The sequence below is a fragment of the Alosa sapidissima genome, chromosome 1 (assembly GCF_018492685.1).
Source record: "Alosa sapidissima isolate fAloSap1 chromosome 1, fAloSap1.pri, whole genome shotgun sequence".
In the NCBI taxonomy this organism is placed as follows: domain Eukaryota; kingdom Metazoa; phylum Chordata; class Actinopteri; order Clupeiformes; family Clupeidae; genus Alosa; species Alosa sapidissima.
In genome coordinates, this window is record NC_055957.1 from 11,670,010 (window position 1) to 11,694,574 (window position 24,565).

General features: G+C 40.6%; 3 protein-coding genes across 3 annotated transcripts; 2 read left to right on the plus strand and 1 right to left on the minus strand.

Moving 5' to 3' along the window:
• Window positions 1-145: 145 nt before the first annotated feature.
• Window positions 146-6,902, plus strand: si:ch73-344o19.1 (flocculation protein FLO11). Its single transcript, XM_042058236.1, has 5 exons — window positions 146-260; window positions 1,504-1,836; window positions 2,945-3,307; window positions 3,772-3,938; window positions 6,540-6,902. The coding sequence occupies exons 1-5, from the start codon at window positions 155-157 to the stop codon at window positions 6,582-6,584; spliced, it is 1,014 nt and encodes a 337-aa protein (XP_041914170.1). The 5' UTR covers window positions 146-154; the 3' UTR covers window positions 6,585-6,902.
• On the minus strand, window positions 1,830-22,047 carry LOC121678431 (meiotic recombination protein REC8 homolog). The gene is made up of 19 exons (XM_042057987.1): window positions 21,360-22,047; window positions 21,105-21,173; window positions 20,826-20,968; window positions 20,560-20,632; window positions 20,120-20,216; window positions 19,498-19,546; window positions 19,093-19,160; window positions 18,551-18,623; window positions 16,853-17,078; window positions 15,255-15,453; window positions 14,949-15,080; window positions 13,840-13,912; window positions 12,663-12,904; window positions 12,197-12,239; window positions 11,979-12,048; window positions 11,653-11,730; window positions 10,726-10,832; window positions 9,630-9,720; window positions 1,830-2,366 (listed from the first exon to the last, which is right to left on the minus strand). The coding sequence occupies exons 1-19, from the start codon at window positions 21,413-21,415 to the stop codon at window positions 2,324-2,326; spliced, it is 1,932 nt and encodes a 643-aa protein (XP_041913921.1). The 5' UTR covers window positions 21,416-22,047; the 3' UTR covers window positions 1,830-2,323.
• gng5 (guanine nucleotide binding protein (G protein), gamma 5) lies at window positions 21,947-24,388 on the plus strand. Its single transcript, XM_042058276.1, has 3 exons — window positions 21,947-22,121; window positions 23,811-23,961; window positions 24,052-24,388. Exons 1-2 carry the CDS (start codon window positions 22,041-22,043, stop codon window positions 23,934-23,936), a joined length of 207 nt encoding a protein of 68 aa, XP_041914210.1. The 5' UTR covers window positions 21,947-22,040; the 3' UTR covers window positions 23,937-23,961; window positions 24,052-24,388.
• Window positions 24,389-24,565: the final 177 nt, after the last annotated feature.

Sequence of the window (24,565 nt, forward strand, 5' to 3'; positions counted from 1 at the left end):
TTTAGGATCCTAGGCAGCTCTGGGTGTGTGAGCATACAATCGTACCCCTCCCCTTCTTTCCCTAGACCCCGTGGGTATTTTTAGAGATGATGTTCCCAGTCAAATAACGTAACGGAAAGACAACCTCTTAGCTGAAGAGTGAGCAAGGCGACAAATGAAACACCGCTCCGCCACGAAAGAAACACCCATGAACATGAAAACTACAAGTTATATTTTTGTGGGTGTGCTGGTGATTCTATCCAATTCCGGCAAATTGTCAGGTAAGATATTCAGGAGATGCAAGCTATTCCGTCGCTTACATGACAGGCCTAATACAGATATACAGGGGACATCTACGTCTGTTAAGTGGCATCGATTGGCAAACGCGAATATAGCCTAAATCTATCTTTTGAAAAGAGTCAATGGACGGATCATTGTCTTTTGGGTGGATGGGTAACAGGACGGTTCTGTGTTAACTCTTTTAACTGTGGAGACCAAGGCGCACAAATTATGTTGCTTACGCAACGGTCAAGTTTGATTACGCATGGCTTATTCTGCACACCTATAATTTACAGATCACGGTATCAGTAGTTTAACATATATATTCAACTCTGGCTGTTTTATCACTAGTCATCCTGAGCACTTGATGTTTGTTCCTAACGAAATGCTGTTATGTCTTAAAAGGTTTAAATTACGCATTAAAGTAGCCTAGTTGGCCCTAAATCAATGCACAAAAGTGATTTTAAAAAGTAATGCATTAAAAGTACTCAAACTCTATTGGTTTAACATGATTTTAGGCTAAGCATTAAATGTAGAGCCAGACAGCAGAGTAAGTCATTGTTTTAGTTATTTGAATAACAATTTTATGCTGGAAAACAACCAAGCCATTAGAGTGCAGTTTTTCTTAGATCTAATTAGGTCATTGAATTTGGAATATGACCTAATTTGAATTTCAGAGATCAGAAAGATAAATAAACATATATTTTCAAAGATAGACATCATCAAAGCCCAAACTCTCTCATCGGGAATTAACACTAGTCTACATCCCTGTTGTTTTCTCTGTTCTTGTTCATAAATCCTCAGAGATGCCTAAATGTCAGTTGTTTGCACTGTATAGCCCTTTAAAACTGCTTTGTGGTTGGCTTCCCTGAATTATACATTAGTCCAGAATCAGATCAGGCTAGTCGATCTACAGTACAGGCAGTGCCCCCAATGCTATGCAGCCTTTGGAATATTCTGTACTTTGGGCTATATTTTTTTTTTTTTTTTTTTTTGCAGTTTGTTGCCAAGGCTTTAAAATTGGTCCAATTATGTGAAAGGCTGATTAAATAGACCTAAACATTCCTCCCACTGACAGTGAGCACACATTATGCTGTGTGATGTAGCCTATATTTCATTCAGTAATAGAGATAGTCTAACAGGGGTCGTGGAGCTAAATGTCTGTTATGAGTTATGTGTGAGCTACATTATTCAGTTGTCCTGCTGAGTTTTTCCATTGCAAGCACTATTTGTTTCCTCCTATAGGTCAGTCCACGGATCCACCACACACTGAGCCCCCAACTGTTCAGTCGGATGTAGGGGCACCCCACTCCATCACTATCTCCCCCTCCAGCCCCAGAACGGATGCTGGAGAGGTAGCCTCGAGTGCTCCACCACACGTGCAAACCTCCCATCACGCTGCCACTCTCCCCTACCTGTCAGAGGCAACCTACGTCACTGCTTTGTCACCAGAACTTAGCAGTGTCTCTGGAGGAAGGACAGACACAGCTACTCTACATATGACAGCCTCTCTCCACACCCTCTCAGTCCTCCCACAGAATGACTCCAGCCTCAGCCCTAAAACAGTCCCAATCATAGGTACAGTGTGAGAAAACATCATCAGCTAGCAAGTGTGGAAGGCTTCTCTGATTTAGATTTAAGTCTGTGTCATGGATGATGGAAATATAACTTGCATTTATTCCCTACAAGTTAGTCATGTACTACATTTAAAATCAAAATATAAATATTAGAAGTCAATTGGGATATAAATGAGAACATGCGAAACTATACTGTAATACTGAAGAAAACACAAATTAGTTACACAGTAGCCTTCACAATATATATTTTATGTTCATTATAATTACATAACCATAATAAATTAAATTTGATCAGAACTATACAACTCATACTTTGCTACATTTCTCTGTAGCACCTGTGGCGTTTGTTTGTAAATACCGACAGCGGCGTTGTAACGCCATCATACCACTGGCATACCTATGTCTATATTTAGCTCAGTGGGGGCTCTGCTCTCCTTTTTTATTTCTCACTGGGGTGGGCAATGGAGCCATCAATTCATTGGATGGCTTCAAACAGCTACCGGGAAATAAGGCTGGAACTTGGAAACAATCCTGTAACAATGAGAAGTGAAGCAGTTAAGCATTGAACTAATACTAATGGGGCAGTCGTGGCCTACTGGTTAGGGCTTTGGGCTTGTAACTGGAGGGTTGCCGGTTTGATCCCCGACCAGTAGGAAACGGCTGAAGTGCCCTTGAGCAAGGCACCTAACCCCTCACTGCTCCCTGAGTGCCGCTGTAGCAGGCAGCTCACTGCTCCGGGTTAGTGTGTGCTTCACCTCACTGTGTGTTCACTGTGTGTTCACTAATTCACGGATGGGATAAATGCAGACCAAATTCCTTGTGTACGCAAGTATACTTGGCCGAGAAACCTGATTTACATTTACATACTTTCAGATTCTTGTTGTGTGGGCAATGCCTGTTTTTCCTCTCAATGGGGAAAAGCTTGTATTTATGGTTGTTTTCATAGTGTATGCATTTAATTGTTTGTTCACATCTTGAATGACCTTTGCCCCTTTTCTCTAACCTGATATTTTCCTCCTTATTATTCCTACTATTCATTAACCATGTTATTCTTACTTAAAGTTTCCCACCTGTGTCTCTTTTCCATTCTTTTCACCTGTCTCTCCCAGCATCCACTGCTGATGCCACATCAGTTCCCCCGGAGAAGGGCATCGCACCTACAGAGCTAACCACTCCTGCAGCATCACCTAATCAGACTGAGAGCAATCACTTGAACACAGACCCCTCAACGCTTGCCATCCTGCCTACCCAGACCACACCTGAATCTACCCATATCCCTGTGTCCAGCCAGACAACCCATCAACCAACCTCTAAGTCAGTGCCTGAAGGGACAGCTGTCGAAATTACCTCCCTGCCACCAACCCCTTCTCCTACCCAACTCCTCACATCAGAGGCGCCTCAGGCACCTGGCCATCTCTCAGTGGCTCCACCCAAACAGGAAGAGCCTCCCCAGTTGGATGTTGGTGACGAGGGTGAGTGTTTGTCAAACACAAAAATAGCTCAAAGTGAGTGTTGATTAAACAGAAAGCAGTTTTTAAAAGATATTGGCTCACACTAAGTCATCACATAGATCTCTGTTTCTCAAGGCTTCTTGAGGAGTACCGTTGGTACAAAAACATGAAAACAATCGGTTCTACCTATCTCGACCTAGCTTTGTTCATGCCCCCAGAGGGTAGCATTGTAGCTGCCTGGCGGCTCTAGCTGTTGGCTGCAGCAACTTGAGCTAGGTAGAGCCGATTGTTTTAGGGTTTTTCGTACCGACAGTACTCGGTGACCTCGAGAAACAGAGATCTATGTGAAAAATCTATGAGAAAAGGAATTTTCCTTTAAGTCTAGGACTTCAATGTATTGTTGAGGTAAAAATGTCTTTTGTCATGTGAAGACTGTATTCACAGAATGATTATATATGCCAGTCTTTCCACCTTTGCTCTTCAAGATGCAGCACATGAAGGTCACCACCCAGCCTCACCGCTGGACCCCATCCTTGCAGGACTGGTGTCCATATTCATTGTCTGCACTGCAATAGCCTCTGTCCTGCTCTTCCTCAAATTCCGCCATCGTAATGAGCACCCCGAGTTTCACCGACTTCATGATCTCCCCATGGTGAGTTCATGATGATGACACTCGCATCTGACTTCTGCCTTTTGATCTTATTTTACACACCCAATCTAACCTTTGGTGATCTAACAGCTTAGCCTAGAAATATAGACGCACCCTAGCGGCAGCAAATGTAATTTGCTGCCCGGGCTAGTCTAGCAACTCTCCGTTGGCTTGCGAGCTGGAAAAATTAAACTTCGATAGGGCCAATCGTATCGTATATAGAGACGTTAGGCGGGCTTAGCATAATGATTGATGGCAGGGTTGCAACGGTTTGGCTTGAATTCCCTGGTACTTGAAAACAAAGAAGATGGATGTGTGGCACGAGTTAAGCTTTTTTTTTAAGTTGGCAAAAGTTTGAACTAGCCAACTAGCTCCGCTGGTGGGAAAACGCATGGGACTCATGAGTTGTAGCACTGTCCTATTGCGTGCAGAGGGAATTTGAAAGACAACCGATTATCCCGCCCCTCGGACAGAGCACTACCAACGGTGAGTGCTCAGACCCTACATTTTAAAGCTGCAGTTGGCAAGATTTTTTTGATCATATTCACTGAAGCCGACACTATGATCCGACAGAACAACATAAATCAGGCGGTTTTAAAAAAACGTCACTTCTACCTCCACCTAAAGCCTGTTATTTGTTTTGCAAAAATCTACAGCTCCCGGTTCTTCTGGTCCAATCAGAGCAGGGCTGTGTGAGATCTGACTGTCAATCACAGTCCAGTGTTTCCCACAGAATTGAATTCCATTTGTGTTGGTTGGTATACAGAATTAACTTGAATACAACAGTTTTTAACGAATTAGCACAGCGTGGTTATGATGCTAACCAGATTTACGCACAATTTAGTACAACCTAGAAAATCATTGTGTGGTGGTCAGTGTTGATATTATGGTGGGCCGCCACAAATAAGTCAATGTATGGGAAACGCTGCAGTCTGGTGTAGTCTGGTGCGCACTGACGAGCATGAACTTGATGAGAGGGTGCTTGGTGGTAGTGGGGGAGGGGCACATTCAAAATTTTGGCTAAGGGCCCGTCCACACGGAGTCGCTTTTTAGGTTAAACGCAGAGGTTTTGCTTCGTCTTGGCCGAGCGTCCAAACGAATCCTGTAAACGCACTGCCCGAAACCGCACATTTCTGAAACCTGGTCCCAGAGTGGAGAAATCTGAAACCGTAGCCCGTTTGAGTTCGTTTAGACAGCGAAACCGCACATCCTGCTTGCGTATCGATGATGTCATCGCCACACCTCAGCTGCCCTGGACTTGCACATAGTATTGCCTAACAATACTAGTTTTCATACATGACATTACCTACGATTACACTCCGTAAGATAAATATCACAACTGGTGCTGCGCAGCGCCGATAGCTTATGACTTGGTGGACTGAACACTGTTTTTTCCCGGTGTTTTTTAATGCATTCTACTGTCAGTGACGTGAGAGAACTTAAGTTTTTAGGAAAGTGCGGTGTACGTTTAGGCTACATTAATTTGTGCGTAGTGCCAGTGTCATTCATTTATTTTACATGTCTTACAACATATATACATGCATTCAGTCGAGTGAAATCAGATATAAGCATACAAAGACGCTTAGAACTCACGTTAAGCCGATGGTAGCACACTGAATGCAAATGCGCGATTTGATGCAGGCAAACGTATTGACATTGAGCAATATTATAAATGTGGCGACAGAATAGCCTAGTTTAGTAGCCTAATTGCAGTGATAGCCAAAACTAATGTGAATCACGGACTATCCAACAACCAAAGAAAGTAAAGGTGATTAGTAGGCCTACCTGCGTTAGCCAAATAAAGGACGGGACTGCACCCTTCACAAACCGTAAAATAAAGTTTATTAGTTTTACAGTTGACTACAGTTGACAGTTCACCATCAGTCCACACAAACAATTCTGGTTTCCTTACACTAGCCATTTCGTCATAGCCTATTCTGTCTGTTTGTAAAGCACAAACAGAGAGGGTTAAAGCTAGTAATCAAGGATCTTTGGCACAAACTTTGGTCAATTTCTGTAAAGAAACAGTGCCACCTATAGGCCTGGGGTATGAAGTAACGTGTTGAGTCGTGTTGAGATGGATCCGTTTGGACGCAAATACTCTTGATGCGGTTTCAGGGAAGACGGAGGAAAAAAAGATCGGTTTCGTATGTGTGGACTAGCCCTAAGTCCCCTCAATCTGTCAGACTTGCCAACTGCAGCTTTAATGTGGGTCTGGCTCGTCAGGCTACCAACAGCTATGAAAGCTGAGAATAGCTCTCTCAAAGCAACGCAACATAGTTATTTTGTAGTTATTATACAGTGATTAACATAGTTATTATACAGTGATTATAACTGGGATACTCATTGTCAATGTTAATACAGTCATTGTTGTTGTTGGTAGAAGCATGATCCTTTTCATCGGTTTTAGATTAATTGGGTACCTCCTTAGTACCTGAAATTAACAAAAAGGGGAATACCTACATTGTGTTACTTTCAGATGAACAATATAACAATATTAAATACATATAATTTTTGCAATACAATAACATTTGCATTGTTTTTTTTAACAAACTTTAAAGTTATCTTGCGATTTAGCATGTCTTTTTATGTGTATGCCCACAGGATGACCTACTGGAAGATACACCTCTCTCAAGATACACCTACTAGCCAGTATATCTCAAGTTTAGGGTTAAAAGAAGCCAGAAAAAAAACACTGCCACTGACTGCTCGTCTTGCCTTTTGATTAATGAGAATTTCAACAAATTTGTGTTTATTTTCTAGACTTCACCCTCACTACTGTCTTTTTAACATTCAGTATTTAGAGCCCTAATTTGCAGTTGGGCAACAACTAGCAAAGTGCCTTGTGCTTGAACTAAAGCTGTGGCATGTTGTAACATTGCACTGCCCCACCTATGTCTGCGCTTTACACAACTTTACACTTAGCCTGTAATTTAAATTAGGACCCTTCATCTGAAATAAGCATAGTATAGTATATAGTGTATATATATATATATATATATATATATATATATATATATATATATATATATATATATATAGTATATATACTCTTTTGATCCTGTGAGGGAAATTTGGTCTCTGCATTTATCCCAATCCGTGAATTAGTGAAACACACTCAGCACACAGTGAACACACAGTGAGGTGAAGCACACACTAATCCCGGCGCAGTGAGCTGCCTGCAACAACAGCGGCGCTCGGGGAGCAGTGAGGGGTTAGGTGCCTTGCTCAAGGGCACTTCAGCCGTGCCTACTGGTCGGGGTTCGAACCGGCAACCCTCCAGTTACAGGTCCAAAGTGCTAACCAGTAGGCCACGGCTGCCCCATCTTCATTTTTTAAGGAGTATATGATCCAAGGGGTCAAGCATTTAGTCGATGCCTTTCATATTATTGTGATACCTTAAGTGATTGGGCTGTTAAGACGCCCATATTGCCAAATAACACAGACAATGCTTGAATAATAAATCGTTTGACTGAAAATAGAGAGAGCTAAACAAATGGTGTAAGAGACAATGCTGGTCATTATGTTATTTTTATCTTGAGAGAGACAGAGGAACATGCGTGTTATGTGTATGTTGGTGCAATATACACTAGGATTGAACTTTGATTTTTGGTGATTGATGTTTGATGTAGCTGTTTATGAATACTGGTACTCTGTTTTGTCACCTTATTGATAATAACGTGCGTTTAAATTTGCTTGAAAAAGAACAAAGTTACATCTGTGTTGTGGTGTCTTATCCAACTCCAATCCTAAAAGGCCTGGTATTGGATTTAATTGGTTAACAGCTAGCATAGCCTTAAAATGTCAAGAAGAGGCTGCAGTTATGTTGATCAGGTCCATTGCCAAAGTGTTCTCAGGTCAGTTGCCTATATGAGGTTTTCAGGGAAGGCTTGCTACCATAACATACACCCAGAGATATCAGTGCCACTGTCAACATATTGTTAAAGGGACACCAGGCAACGTTTTTGTGTTAATTAATCATCTTCGTAAGTCGGTATATGGTTAAATGACTCATTACAGGCCGAATGAAGACTCTCTCACCCGCCCCTATTGCCTGTAGGCAGAATATCCCGCTTGCAAGTTCAGTGTATCGTACCCGGCGACCGAAGCAGGATCAGTTTACAGCACAGAGGCAGGCTAACGAAACGCTAGCGTTTGTTGCAAACGTGTGTATAATGGCAGAGCCGGCGAAGAAGCAGCGAAAACCCTTGACGGAAGATGCAAAGAAAAGGAAAAGAGCTTCAGACCGAGCGAGGGGGAGTTTTGTAGAGAAAAAGCATCAAGCTTGCCTGGTGTCTCTTTAATGCCCCCAGATTTTGTATGCCTCTAATCTGATATAACAGTGAAGAGAGTAACAGTAAGCAAGTGTGAGAGGGATGGGATGGGATCGGGAAATGACCCGGGTCGGACACAAACCCAAAAGTGGTATGGGGGCTGTAGCCAGTTGCGCCACAGTTTTTTGTTGTCGTAATCTTTCCTTCATCTGTGCTAAAACTGGCCCATAGTAACACTTTAGCATTTTAGGTCTAGTCTACAACTAAGGGAAAACACCAGAAAATCTCACCTTTAAGCATTGCATGTGAACAGTGGTTGCAACCAACCGTAACTTCCAGCTAAAATCCTAAAAGGTAGTGCTAAGTAAAAGGCCCAGTGATATAAACTAACCAAAACTTTTTTGTGTCTGAAACTGTGTTAGCTGCCTCACTGATCGAGTAAGGAGCATTGACATGAGTTAACTTAAAGGCATTTCCCAGGCAGTAGTTATGAGCAGGTAGAACATACAAAAATACAAAGAAGGAAAAGGTTGTAAATTATAATGTTCTGTATATGGAGTTGTTCTGCTATGTTCCGTTTTGTAGCTGTTTGTTTTTTGATAAATTAAGTTGCCTAGAAAATGCAACATATTTTGGTATAGTTGATACACTATGGAATGATCTGTATTTGTAAAAATGTTCACCTGTTTTGGGATGCACAGAAATATGTTGCCTTAGGCTTATACTTGACTCCCGTTTCATTAAAAAAAAGAAACAACCCCAAATATATTGAAGATGTGCTGTACACAAGTGTTGTATCCTTGTTGCAGGTGACAAGTGGCAAATGTGGTTCAATGTAAAATATGTTGCATATATATGTGAATATATTGTATAAAAGCTCAAGTTTAGATCCATGTTTATAATAAAATAATTCTAATGTTTTGGGATTGCGTTTGAATGTGTCATCAAATGTCAGTCTACTGAAGTACAGTCCAAGTAAAGGCCTATTATTAAAAATCCAAGATACTTCCAGAAGCAAATGTTTATTTAATAGTGAAAAAAACAATGTAAAACCGTTTAAAATGCTGAAAATGTAGAAAAACTATAATGACACATCAGGGTAACAGGCTGAATAGACCCGCAGTCTTGTACAGGTGAGTTATTACAAAGAATCAAAACACATATCAATTAATGAGGGTACAAAATTATCTTAAATTAATACAATGAAATTAAATATTATAAAACTTTATGAGTACGGCAACAATGCACCTAATAATAAATAGCTATAAACATGAGTCACAAGAGGATTGACAGCAAGTTTACCATTACAATTCAATCGTGATCAGAACTGATATACAATATGATCTAGAACAGCTTCAGTAAAAACTGATAACATACTTAAAAATTGAATAAACGAAAAATATATATGAAAAGCTGTTACCATATTTGATCAAACAGAAGTCCACGTGAAACAAAGATGTCACCGTATGGCTCATCCTGGTGCACAATGACTCTCTGTTGATTGACATTCTCTGTAAATTGGCACATGCATTTCAATAATGAATTAAGATTAACATTTTGTTCATACTCAGATATAGTAGACTTAGCACTTGAAAGTCTTCAAAAAAATCTTAAAATTATTCTTTCTGCCTATCGTGGTAACCAAGTGTCATTAACTTGATTCTTATTGTATTTTCATGTATATCTCTCCACATGTTTAAAACTACAACAGTAACATCTCTTATGTTTGATTTTCAGATTTAAGAAATGAATGTGCTGCCAAGTTCTTGCCATATTTATGTGCCATACCTATTAGTTCTACCTGGCTGAAGTAACGGTATAGCACTAACTGGCACATCTAGGTGTTCATTAAAACACCTAGATGTGCCTAGATGTTTTTTGTATGTTCTGTTTAATCTATAAAATTGACCTTTCAGCCTCTTTCACCCATTCTCACCATCATGGGTCTGATGTTGCCAGGCTATATTTCAGTTCAGATTTGACAAGTTTTGCCTATTAAATCACTGAACCCTGTATCTGAGATCTGATTCAAACATGATTTCAATTCCTAATGTTTAAAAAAAGAGTAATTTAGGACACCCAAACAATTCCAAGACAAGACTTATCTATACTAGGATTGCAACAGTATGAGATTTTTTTTTGTGGTACGCTAACTGTCTCAGAAGACAGCACATATTTTACAAGGAACTGGGATGGGAAAATTATTTCAGTAGTGCATGTTACATGATCAACGCTGAAATGTTCAGATGTTTTTTTTTGTTAGGGACTGAATTTATTAACTGGAAGGATGGTATTCTTCAAGATGGGAAAACATTATCACTGTGTTTCCTCTTTTTGCAGCTACTTACTTTGCATCCATTCAGTTGCATTTTTGTCAGTGCCAGAAAACACTCACAATATGATAACCCTGAAGGTTCACACCACAGTATACCACAATGTCCGTATTACCACTGCAACCTTGGTCTACATCACAATGAATACACAAAATAATATATAGGTGCATCCTTTCCACTCACCTAACAGATACCAGAAAGAGCCAGCAACTGTTTCACGGCTTGGTGATGGAGGTAGTAACGACTGAAAAGTCACCTCATCCTGCATCTCCAGAGGCTGGAAAAACACCCTGAAGAGGAAGAGATACAATGTTGAGAGCAAAGATTCTACAGCGCTAGGCTCTACTTTAAGATTTTTGCACACTACATTAGCAAATGATGACAAAAACTACCAGCACTGTACAATTTACAACACAGTTGTGCACAATTAACATCGGAATTGTAGATACTAAGGTACTCACATAAGTTTATATTTCACAGAATAGGTTAGGGGCTATTTTCATTCGAGAACGCGGAGAACTATCATATTAACCAAAGAGAGTGAGTATCTGACACCATGTGCACAAGGTAGGCAAACTTTTTAGCTCAAGGGCCACATTGGGTTTTGAAAATTGGCCGGCTCAGCTCCACTCAGCTATGGCTACTGCTGTGCCCTCTCACAGTTTATAAATGCTCAGTAGTGGGAACTACTGTTGCCGTCATGATTTCCTTTTAAAAGTTTCTTATAAGAAGGAGATTATCAACAATGACAAGCCAGCTGGAACCTGCCACTCTCTCTCACTCTCGTGAGCACTCAAACACGTTCCCAATTAAATGGAGTAGCATAACATTCAAGATAGATTTGCTGCAAAAGAGATAACAAAGAGTAGGCATCATCTATCATCTCTATGTAACATGATGTTTTGATATTGAGATTGTAAACGTTCTCAAAGAAGAGTGAAAAGCAGTTTGCAGTAAAGCTAACCAATGTTGTCTATCGCAGGAAAAAAATAGCGAGCAGCCTGATAACCAAATGAAATGCTCGGCGGGCCGGATTAAAGTGTTTGGCGGGCCGCAGTTTGCCCACGCCTGATTTAGAGTCACAGTACAGAATTGGGTTTAGGCTCTTACCTCAACGCGTCCTCAAAAGGCTCGGGAATTTCTTCAGGAATGTCTTCCAGATGACCAAGCATAGGCCGGACAGGAGACCTTCAAACACAAACCAAATGTATGAGAATATACAGTACATACAACAACAACATAATCAACAATGGAATAAATAGCAGATACAGTGAAAGCTTTTCTTTTGATCTTGATCGAGTGGTCTGCCTGTGACTTGGACTTAATATACTGGGTTTCTGTTTGCACTGTTTTTGTGAAGAACCCCTGCTCTCCAACCTCTTCTATTCTCTTTTTCAAATCTAAACAAAACTCAACACACACACACACTCACTCACCTTGGGAGCCCGATAGGTTCCAGCTGTGACATGTCTTTGTCAGATAACTCCAGAGAGTGTACTGAAACACCTATTGCAGTCACATACACAATTCAATTCAAGCCTGCACTGAATTATTCTTCATTATACCAGATGCTGAGTATTTATATGGTTCATGATCATGTCTTTCCAGTAGACAAAGCCATGTAAATATTTACAGTATGTAGCGATTATCTCACCTGAGCCTTCCTGAGACAAAGAGTGCTCAAATTCTCTGGGGATCTATTCAGAAACAAGCCACAGAGTTAGGAGACATCATTTGAGAAATTACAGACTTGGGAAACTCATAGATGTTCATGAGAAGACCATTGAACTTGGATTGAAAAACTTTACAATTTGTCCACATATGAAATACCTAAACACAGGGTCTTTGTGTCAGCAGAGTGTAAGTCAGTGTATGGGCTTTTCCAAAGCACTCATCTGTGATAATATAATATAATATAATATAATATAATATAATATAATATAATATAATAGCAATGAGGTTCATCTAAATCTTGAGCAAACATTACTCAAACCTCATCAGTGGAGATAGCTACTAACGGCATAGGTAGTCAATAGATGCCCCATTGATCACCACCTGGGGATATGGCAGTGACAGTACGTTTACACTGTATCAACTACCACTAGATTTGGTGTCATCACCTCTGGATGTGGCAGAGAGGTTGCGCTGATGTCCTTGGAGCTCAGCTCTCTGTCGCTCGCAATCTCCAGAGCGTCAGACTCTCGCTCCACCTCTACTCTTCCCTCCTCCATCTCTCCCCTTCCCAGCTCTCTCTCCTCCTGCTCCTCTTCTGAGGCCTCCATCTCCACCTCTCCCCAGGCAGCAAGAGAGGAGCGAGGAGCTGCACCACGTCTCCATATCTCCAGGATGTCTTGGGGCAGGTCTGTGAAAAGGGCGGAATGGAGTGTGAGGGAGAAAAGCAATGTGTGGCAGTGGTACCATTTTCCAACAGCAACGTTGCCACTAATAGCCATAAGAAAGCTATGAATGTTGCATTGTTTGTTTTCTGAGTACAGATGCATATGTTATAATAGGACACCACAAACTGCAAAGGAATATTGTAGTAAGAAATTTTGGCCTTAAGGGTGTTCACCATATATGTGTGTGCTATATTCAACCATTTACTCTTTTGGTATGGTCTGTGCACATGTTGAAGAAAGAGACGCTGCTGTAAGCAGAAAGTGAAGGAGAGATTTATGAGGTAACATCTGTGGAATGCCATGTTCAAGGTGTTTGCGCAGCCATGCTGTGTGTGTGTGTGTGTGTCTTCGAAGGAGTCTGTGTAAGCCATGCTCCGGCGGGCTGGCGCCCAAGACCTTATTTACTGTCTTGGGGTCAATCTTGACTGGATTCCATTGATGTCGGTCGTTATGGGATACAACCTTATAGATATGGTTAACTCTTGGATAACTAAGTCGTAAAATGGTTTGCGTACCATTAATGGAGATGTCATGTCTTGTCTGACTTGTCAGGGGGGTATAAATTGTGTTTCCTTGTTGTTTGCACCAGACTGCATCTGTTAGCAACACGACGTAGGTCTCCGGATATTCGTGAATAAAGCTCTCTGAGATTTCTGATTCTACTCATGGCTGGCTGAGACTTCATTTCTCAAACAATCTCTAGACAAATTTCTGTTCCTACAATATATGATGTTAACTTTTTTTAAGCTGGTTGTTTTGTGCATATGAGACCAAGTGACGATTTTTTTTTGTGTGAAAATAACTTAAACTAAACTCATACTCATAACGTACTGCTGTGCAGCCCTTCCTATTTCACTGTACTGTATTTACACTGAAGTCTATATCTGGCTTTACTCACCATAACAGGGATTGCTCAAAAGTGCATCAGGAGTCGCTGTCCTAAGAGTTCGCACATCCACAAGCACCTCTGCCTTATGACACAATAGAACACAGCCATACAAAGGTCAGGGCTTCTAATACACGCAGACTGTATTAGAGACTTTATAGAGGAGGAGTTAGGCACTTAAAGAATCCTCCATGGAAATGTACGGGGAGAGCTTATAACACCAAGATTTGCAGTTGTCTACACATATCCTGGCCCTTCCCCCGCCATAGCCAATTGTTGGCCAAACAACAAGTCCAGCCATTTAATGTAAGTAACCAAACGTTTCGTCTTCTGATTACTTCCCCTGTCCCTATGGAAATAGTACTGCCGCGAATGTTGGTGCATGCACAGTAAGCAAGCAACGTCTTTTTAGGCTTATTTTTGGGGGAATACATTGAACTGGATCTTGTTAGTCCGAAATAATTGCCCGGAGGCGTTACCAAGATTGCCGGTGTATGGCAAGACTTGTGTGAAAGGACTTTGATTAAAAGCCTATGTAGTTCAAGTAATTTAGCAATTTCTCATATGATGGCCCAGTCGAGCTCTTGTCATAATGTATCTGTATTCTCATGTATTCTCATGTATCTGGTACACATGTCTCCTGCTTCCTGTGTCTATATTTTGATGTTACAATGGACCTCATAAAAGTCTTAATATCCTTAAAGAATAATTCATACAATTTCAGGTCTGATATAATTTCAGCATGTCATGATTTATACACAAGCATTCATTCTTGCAGTGCTTTATATAGACCCTATAGCTCTTCTGCTACACAATTACTACTGCCTGGCTTCTATAGACCCTTTTAACAATAAAAACAAAAACCATGCTTGAACGTTCTATTTGGGCCCCAATCTACTTCCTCTGCATTAAGATAACATATGGAATGTTAAAAAGGAAGTCTTGTGGGGCCAACTATGATGCTGATAATGGAACTCTCTTGAAAGGGTCCATAGCAGAGTAATATGCTTTTCAAAAGCTCTCTTTCATGCCTGTATATAAAAATGTAAATATTGCTTTCCATTTAGAGTAATAGCGAACCATGACATTACACAGCAGAGACAAAAACATAGGATCCTTACTAGAGGTCTGGTTTCAATATGCACATTGTCAATCTGTGCTCGCTGTTCATCATCATGGATCTGGGTTCTCTCATCAACAAAGATGAGCTGCCTACGTCTTCTCCGTCTCACAACAGGGGGCAACTCTAGGACCTGAAGGAGGGTATACCATTTAAGGACATATTGAGAATGAGGGACACTTAAGACTACAGGAATCCACAGATTGCTCAGACTGCTACATGCTCTCTGAGTCAGATAGATCAGCCACAGGTAGAAGAAACACAAAGACACAAAGGCAGTATCACACACACACACACACACACACACCTCAAGGCTTGGGCTCTCAATTCTCTGCCTGGTTCTCTCCTCTCTTGGCCTTGAGCCTACTGATGATGGAGAAGGCAGAGGCACAGACATGGGAGTCCTTTCTTCAGAGATCTCATACGCCTCCACCATGGGTGTGATGACTCCTTCCTCTAACAAAATTGTAGGCTCCTTGCTCGAGATACTAGCAGTAACCTGGAGTCTGTTAAAAAAGGTATGAAGGTAAAACTGGAATACACATTAAGCATGTTTACCATCCTCAATAACATGGAGAATCCTACTTAAAATATCCTGTCAAGAATAATGTTTATTCATGACTGACTAGAAGCTTTTTTGAATATAAAGAAATAAACAGTCTAAGGGCCCTATCATGACAGTCTAAAGCGCATCGTCACTCGTCAAAAGCTTATTCAAATTTAGTAGGATGTCCAGTCCACATTGGGAGGGTTTTCGTTATCAAACGTCGAGTGCATGGCACAACAAGGTGTTCCTAGGTTTTTTTAATCAATCATGGGTGTGTTTGGGGCGTAACATCATTTAACCCAATGAGAGTGACATTTGTCATTCCCTTTAACGGCGCAAAGCACGATGTCAAATAAATGCATCGGTATTTTGACATTCAACGGCGCATTTGAAGGAAGCTGCTTGCGAGACCGTATGGAATAGTCATTCCATTAAACCATGCTTTACTAAAACCTAGCATAGCCTTCACGCATTTGCACTCTATTATTTGAACTCATTGGCAAAGTGAAACTAACTTCACCATGGTGTCAGTCAATGACAAGACAGTTATATGCAGTTACTTTTACTATTGACTGACAATGGGTTACCATCGAAAACATAGGCTGGAAAAAGCAACACTTACCCTAATATTGCTCAAATGACTGAATAAAAAAAACATTTATCCTGCAGAGGAGTTGCTTATATGTCGTGACAGTGCGTCTTCAGCTGTGCTCCATGTCTCTCGCCTCTCCCCTAATCACTTTTAACCGTCATTACCAATTTGCAAATGATGGTGAATAACTACTCATCACGAGATGTACAGTATTTCGTAATATCTTTATTCTAATTATGTTTCCCATTGTAATCGTGCAATTTGTAATGTTTTGCATGGATGTGCGCTGGTGTGCGTTCATTGATGATAGAAGGACGGTGCGTTGTGCACCCACCAATATGACTGTTGACAATGCGCTCTTAAAATAACATATAAACAACTCGCCATAGACTTCTGACCAGGTGTACAATAGCGATTTTTAGACAATGCGCCAGGGCACTCCCTAAGTTGTTAATTGCCACACCCCTGGGCGCATTGTTTAAAAAAACGGGTGGAAAATGAGTTTTACGCCATGTGCCAGGGTGCAAAATACAGCCCCTAAGACTGTATGCAGTACATACATGCACTCCAGAGAGGAAATAGTAGTAAGTACATTTTATTTACATTGCATACTTTCCTGCACAAAAGCTACTTAAAAATGACTATTGCAACAGTGTGCAAAATCATCTGAAAGGTTTTCCCTCTCACACCCTGGAAATGTGGACAGGACAGTAGCTTCTCATTCAGATGGTGAGAATCACTCTGATGCTCTGTTACTCTGACTCACTGGTCTGTGGACATGGTGGAGGCCGCCATGTCTCGTGTCTTCTCCATCTCTGCGGCTCTCTCAACCTCCCTCTCCTGCTCCGTGTCCTGCTCCCTGTCCTGCTCCCTGTCCTGCTCCCTGTCCTGCTCCGTGTCCTGCCCCCTCTCCGCCTCTGCCTGCCTTACTTGTTCCTGATCTTGCAGTGGTGATGACCTTTCTGTTTCCATCTGCTGATCCCTAATCATTCCTTGTGACACAGAGTTTATGTAATCAACTGCTGTCTGTATCGAAGGGAAATTAGACATTACAATTTTCTTGGCGCTTTTAAGAATGTATGTCCAATATTGAGCATTTAATGGTATTAAAGTACTTGAGGAGGGGGAAAAGATCTATAGGAAGACTTTTTTCAAATAGGTGTGACAAATGTAAGAGAAATAGGTAAACAGTATAAGTTAGTATATATACTCTTTTGATCCCATGCAGGAAATTTGGTCTCTGCATTTATCCTAATCCATGAATTAGTGAAACACACTCAGCACACAGTGAGGTGAAGCACACACTAATCCTGACGCAGTGAGCTGCCTGCTACAATGGCGGCGCTCGGGGAGCAGTGAGGGGTTAGGTGCCTTGCTCAAGGGCACTTCAGCCGTTCCTACTGGTCGGGGTTCAAACCGGAAACCCTCCAGTTACAAGTCCGAAGTGCTAACCAGTAGGCCACGGCTGCCCCTAAACATTACTATAAGCAGCTGTAGACATCTACGCCTAAACATTACTATAAGCAGCTGTAGACATCTACGCCTAAACATTACTATAAGCAGCTGTAGACATCTACGCCTAAACATTACTATAAGCAGCTGTAGACATCTACGCCTAAACATTACTATAAGCAGCTGTAGACATCTACGCCTAGTATTTTCATTCATTTACATTTCGCTGAGATACTAGTCTGGCATCGGTCATTTCACAGGGTGCCTTGCTAATCAGCGACGAGAAAGGATTATGCTAATCTAACAATGGCAATCGGAAGAATTTGTAAATTTCTGTACAGCAAAGATAGGCCTAGTTTCCTGACTGCCGATACGGTTAATTATCAGTTTGTAAAGGTTAGGCGAAGTAGGAAGTAATGTTAGGGATCCCTGCTCAATGTGATTGGTTAGACTGGATCGATTTTTTTAAAGTCAACACAAAGTCTATGCCTGTTACAATGAGTTAGAAATGTTTCCCAATCGTGAGAGGCCAGACTCTCTTCACTAAGTGAAGCAAAGTAGTGAGTCTGGGGCCTCTGCTACACTCTGATTCGGTGTATCAGTTTCGATACAGGGTTCCGGATCAAAACCGATCTGCATCCACAAACACTGTAGCCTATCAGTTGGGAAGCCTTAAATCCTTGAAAATCATGACAATAGTCAATAAGTATGGATAAAAGGGAATAAATAACCATCAGATAAAATCTGAAAACTGGGGGGAAATGGGATGTTTGTCAAGTTTAGGCTACTGCCTGGGTGCAAAAGACAGCATTTATAGAAATTCACATTATAATGCCAGGTATTTGTCGACGAACGACAAACGAACACTAATAATTAGGCTATGTTTAAAGTTAGCTTCTCGGTGAGCATCCTGCGACTTGGCAGTATACAATGTACCCCAGTCAGCTAGGCTATTGCATAGTATTATAATCTGTATCTCAGTATCATATCAATGATGGCTTGAGTTACTCACCTTCAATAAAATTATCTGGTTGCTCCAGAAGCATTTCAACCAAACCTTCCACCTGGAGCTCTACTCCTTGAAACTGAGAAGTGAACAGAAAACCCGAAATGACCAGATAAATGAGAACATGGTTGTGAGAGAAATTCCACATTTTGCAGACTTTGTCCAGTTGAGTTGGTGAAGATATGATATTCATGAATCAATGATTTGATTAAATTCAGTACTCCAGCATTAATGCAAATTCACTTTATTTATTGCAATTTGTATTTGCTCTGTTCTAGTGTATTAAAAGTACTCTAATGAGCCATTCTACAAAACATACTACAAAGCTTGTAACCCATGAATGCTGAGCTCAGGATGACAAAGTCAGCTATACGGGCAAAGGAGGTATATGTGACACTATGCCCGGTTTTTCACCACCAACCTTCAACAAGAACCATACCGTACTCTCCTTGTTGCATTAAATGAGTGGTTATTACACACACACACACACACACACACACATATATAATTTTCTAAACAGTCATACATGAAATGATAACAAACAGCACCTCATCTTGAGAGATCATCAGTGGCTCTTGCTCTCTCAGAGTGATTGACTCTGGAGACGCTATAAAGCCTGGTGAAGAGGGAAAACACACTAATGACACACATCTCCATTTCCACAGCCTTAACCCTTAAAGGTGTAGGTTTTTGAACATTCTAAGTTCCGCAACAATTGAAGGTTCTAAAATTCTATGTTGAATTCAATGAACCCAGATATTCTTTAGAATGTTCATTTCCCAACATTCCCGTCACACCGGTGTGACGGTACTCCTTTAAGGGTTAAAGGGCTATCCTCAAATAATACCATATTCCTCTACATTTCTCACAAAGGATGATGTTAATTTTCTAAATGATGGAATTTCTGCATTCATGTAAAGAGGAGAGCATGGGGACATGCTTCTCACACCTACCATCAGTGTGCATGCTCATAGAAGTGTCTGGAAACTCTGCGGAGAACATCTGAAGGGATAATGGGTTACAAACCAACAATGGGTTGTCTTCTCATACCATGTTGATATGTTGTAAACAAACTTAGTAGTTGCAACCTGTGATTATTTTTTTTCCTTCTGTTTGTCCAGCATTCTATGTGCTGCAAATAAAGTAACATGCAGTGTGTACCAACACCACATTAAAGTAGGTTTTAACTCCCATTACTGTTTGAACGAATACATTGCCTCTGATCAATGGTTCCCGAAAACACTGTAGTACTTTCTATGGACCTTATATAATTCTGGAGTTTAAAGCACCTCACCCCAACTCTGACTTGCAGCTGACTCCCTAGTGACCAACATCATATGCCTCTGTTAGAGCTCTTACATTTCTTATAAGTGTTTATTAGTGCACTTTGTTGAACGTAAAATGTAAATGGTTATTAGGTTGGAAGAGTTTGGAAACTGGACTAAAGTATGCAATGGATTGATATATATTTGTTAATGCAGCATTTGTAGTTGTATGACGTTACATTTTAATATAAGCTAGCCCATCTCTGAAAGCAAAAAGGATGTGCTTGAATTGTAATGGTTACATTTTTACCTGCATATATGAACTGGGGCTAGGCAGACCGTAATCAACCACTCCAAAGAGTGGGTCCATCTGTTTATCAACAGCACTAGGCAGAGTATAAGTGATCCTAAATCAAAGAGAAGGACAAGAAGGACTGATTATTTTTTTTTTATTGGCTGTGCCTATACAGTGATCATGTGGACTTAATTCTTCTCTCCGCATGGTCTACTGTTGCTTAATCTCTGGGATAAATCCTACATCTGCTTATACCCTCCACTCCTACACTCAGTCTTCATCTTCATCTTTCTGCTCTTAATCTGCACCTAAAAGGCACCTTCAGGGGTCTACAGCTTGTCCTCATAGGCTCAAATGCTCTACTGGGAGTGCAAAAGGTGTACAAAAGGTGCTGACTAGAATATTCAAAACAATGCATAGGCTACTTTCTTTCTAAAACTCTGGTGGAAACTAACCTGCTGTCTCCCTCCAAGTCAATCTTGGGCTGCTGGTACCGCAACAGTCTCTCTATGGTCTGCTGAAGCTCCTCTAAGTTGTGGCCATTTCAACAGCAAGACAAGTTGAAGCAAAACAGTACGAGTGATTATACAATAATCTATAGCTAGCTGCAGTAATAACTTTGCCCAAGCTCTAACTTTGTGTTGGTGCAACCTAGTTACCCCTATATTGCTAAATTAAAAGCATTTCTTTAAACTACCCCTCAGTGACACACAACCCTTACCTATAAGAATGCCACATTGCCTGTGATAAACCAGCACCACTCCATACTGCAGGTGGGAGGATAGGAGTAGGGAGAAACGAGGACGAGGCAACCCTGGCTGAGGAGGTGGAACTTGCACCAATAGGTACTTCATGATTTCATCACTGATGACAAATAGCATATATTAAATGAGTAGGCCTATATAGTGCCACAGGCATATAAAGGAGTTTGTAATATACTGTAGGTCTGGATACAGTTTGAAACATTGTGATATGGTGAATACTAAAGAGAGTTATTTACCATGTTTGTGGAACGTTAACCTTAAGGTATTCCCGTCGTGCAACTGACTTGCCCTTTGTGGCTGCCAACCTTAAAATATTTTTAGAGACAAAGGGTGAGAGAAAGAGAGTTTGTTTCAGCCAGGTAGCTCATCCTAAGCGGATATGTGGACATAGGCTACAAAAAAATCCAGGAGCCCGTTAGGCTACATGAGCCTATCAAATGCAGCGACGCGTTGTAGGGTGTTAAAAATAACATTGTAACAAGATAACTTACCATATTGTGGCAAAGCACCCAGTTCGGTGATGTAAAACTGTAGGATAGTAAAACATTTCTGAAATCTATGAATATGAATAGGCTACTTAGACTATCCCTTAAACGCGACCTAGATGCTCTGATGATTGCAGCCTGTGAAACCTGAGGAAACTATTCGAACCTGACAGTAGACATAACAATTTTTTTTTTTTTTTTCAGCCAATAGCCTTTTAAAAACGTGCTTTGGATACAGCACTCAGCCAATCCCTGGTAAGTAACAATGATCATCGTTTGACTAGACCAGTTTTTTTCAGTAGGCTTAGGACTATTTCATTTCGTTGTCTTTTGTCCATATTTTTATTTACAGCTTGGCTATAGCCTATGTAGGCTATGAAGGCAGGACATTACCACTTAAGACAGATAGGCCTAGTCTAGTTTTAAGTTTAATATCCCTCATATGCATACTATTATGTAGGCCTAGGCTAGAATTATTAATAATTGTTCATTTGCCAAACTGCTCGAAAGTTGCGTACAGGACGCACATATCCTGGTGATGGTGTGATGGGGAGGGGGGTTGAGCTAAAAGGCTCCTCCCTTTGATTCCGCAACAGGAAATTACTTTCCACAATCGCTTTGTATCAGCGGTCTTGCTAGGCCAGTTCACAGTTGTTTTAAAAAGGTCGCTGTCTGTTTTTGTGAAAAATGTCGGGAGCATCAAACCTTATTGCGATGAAGAAGATTGTTCAGCAACTGAGATTTGAGGCGAGCATCAACAGGGTGAAGGTATGCACTATTACATATCCTCGATTAATCATGAACTTATAGCTGCGAGCTAGAGAAGTTAGCTCTTCTGCTAGTCACTGAACGCTATGTATGCTAATCATTTGACCCAAACAGGGCGTGGGTTGTTGCGTTAGTTAACGTTAATGTTAAAGATTGGACAATAGGGACTTCTCATTCTCAGTAGACCAATTCGTTTTAGAGTAAAACCCGTGGTACAACCATAGTGCCATATAGTTAATCTAAGTAACGTGAGTCTACTTGTAGTTTAGTTCCATCAAACTCACGCTAAACAAGTGTATCGCCAGCCAGCTAACGTGGAGTAAGTTAGATCAGAATTAGCATGTTAAGCAGTAGACGAGCATGTGATTCTGCAATAATTACCAATGATATGTGGTTAATGAAGTCAACGTTAGATGTAGTTAATAGGTAACTTAACGTTACTCTGCGTAAAGTCGCTGATTTATTTTGCGTCTATGGCCATGTATCTAACGAAACGATACTTTCATGTCAAGTCAATGATGCTAGCTAGCAAGCTAACATAAAAGCAAAGAGCACTGTTCTCCAGTTCCTAAAGATCCTGTCTATTTAACATATTTGTCAAAGCACTGATGGCTTACATAGCTTGCTAGTTAGATATGAAATTAGTCTCACACTGGAACATCCAGTAGTCTTGTCTTGAGCTGGAACATTTACGATTAAGTTGCTTGCTTGGCTACCTTTTGTTTACTACCCCAACGTTACACCGGTTTTTGCTACACCCAGTGTTGGGAGGTAACTGGATAACGTATTTAAAATACAAAAGGTAACTGCATTTAAGTACAGTTCTGAATACCACCCATTTACAGTTACAATTTAAATGGGTGGTATTCAAAATACAATTACACTGATACATTTAAGGGATTACATTAATTAAATCATTATAATACGTAGGCCAAGGATTTTCCAACTCAAATTAAAATATTTCTAACCACACTATGTAGCCTATGTATGTCTCAGGTCCTTTGACTTTCCGTTTTCTGCTTGCAGTATATTGATGGCCTAAATGAGAACTTATTGTGTTGTAGGCCAAGAGGGCTTATATCTCACCAGCATGTTTTAGGCCAGCACTCTCGTTTCTTGACAGGGTGTTACTCCCCATGTGCTGTTAAAATTTATTACAACGAATCTGTGTATACTTTGTTTTAGATTTGGTAGCCTTTTAGCCTATACAGACAAAATATCTGTCTGTCATAATGACATAGCACATAGGTTTATGTCAATAAATCCTCACTGTAAAGCAAAAGGTTTTGGGTTGTTGTTGACACCATGGGTCTTACAAGTTCACATAACCTCACATAACTGTTTCATTCCCTGCTAATAAAATATAATACAATGCTGATGTAATCCAAAGTATTCAAAATATGTTACTCACTTTCAGTAATCTATCAGAATACATTACAAAATACTTTTTAGGGCATGTAATCTGTAGTGGAAGATTTTTAAAAGAAACCTTTCCAACACTGTCTACACCAAGTAGTGCAGTTGAGTTTTCAAATGAGCGCAAGAACGATTAAAACATGCTCTGGATCAATATTTAACATTACTAATAACAGATTATGAAACCCTCTGTCAATGAATCAGTGTCCCATTAGGATTTTAGAATTAGAATATAAGTACACCTGTAACTCTCACCCTTAACATTTGCTCCAGGTATCGCAGGCAGCAGCCGACCTACAACAGTTCTGCATGCAGAACGCCCTTCAGGACCCTCTGCTCACAGGTGTTTCTTCAAGCACCAACCCTTTCAGGCCACAGAGGATGTGTTCCTTCTTGTGAGACCACACTGGAGAATTTGCCAAAGGTGAGATCACATAAAGAGTAGACTAATTGGGCATTTGCTTTCTGGCAGTGTGTTGATCTCTATTACAAACATGTTTGTTTCTTATTTCAGGCTTTTTGTCATGGAGATCTGAAAAATGCTAAATAACTGCTGCGAAATATTGCCATCAACACAGGGAAGAGTCTGCACACATCAATAATAATTTGAGGAATCAGTCAGCCTCATGCTGCCAAGCTGCCATAACACGTTTCAGAGACTAAACCATTTCAGTCAGAATTTAGAGATAACAGGAATGAAGCGCCAGGGTTTGTCATGTACTGCCTTACGTCAACACCCCAGACCGAGGGAACAAACTTGTGAAATTTTAGCGGCACAAACAGTGTCTTAATTGTGCCTTTTTTTGTACTTCTCCTACTTTTATAACTAATAAACCATTATTATACATGTTCTCAGTGAGTGGCAGTATATTCCTTTGATTTTGATACATCAAGTTGAAATGTCCAAATCTTGAATGACAATGTTTAGTAAAGCAAATATTTCCCATTTGTTCCTGTATCAGAGTTGTCATGATATTCTGAAGACAAACTATTTGTTTCTTATATCTAGCCTTAAAAAGTAAGACCAC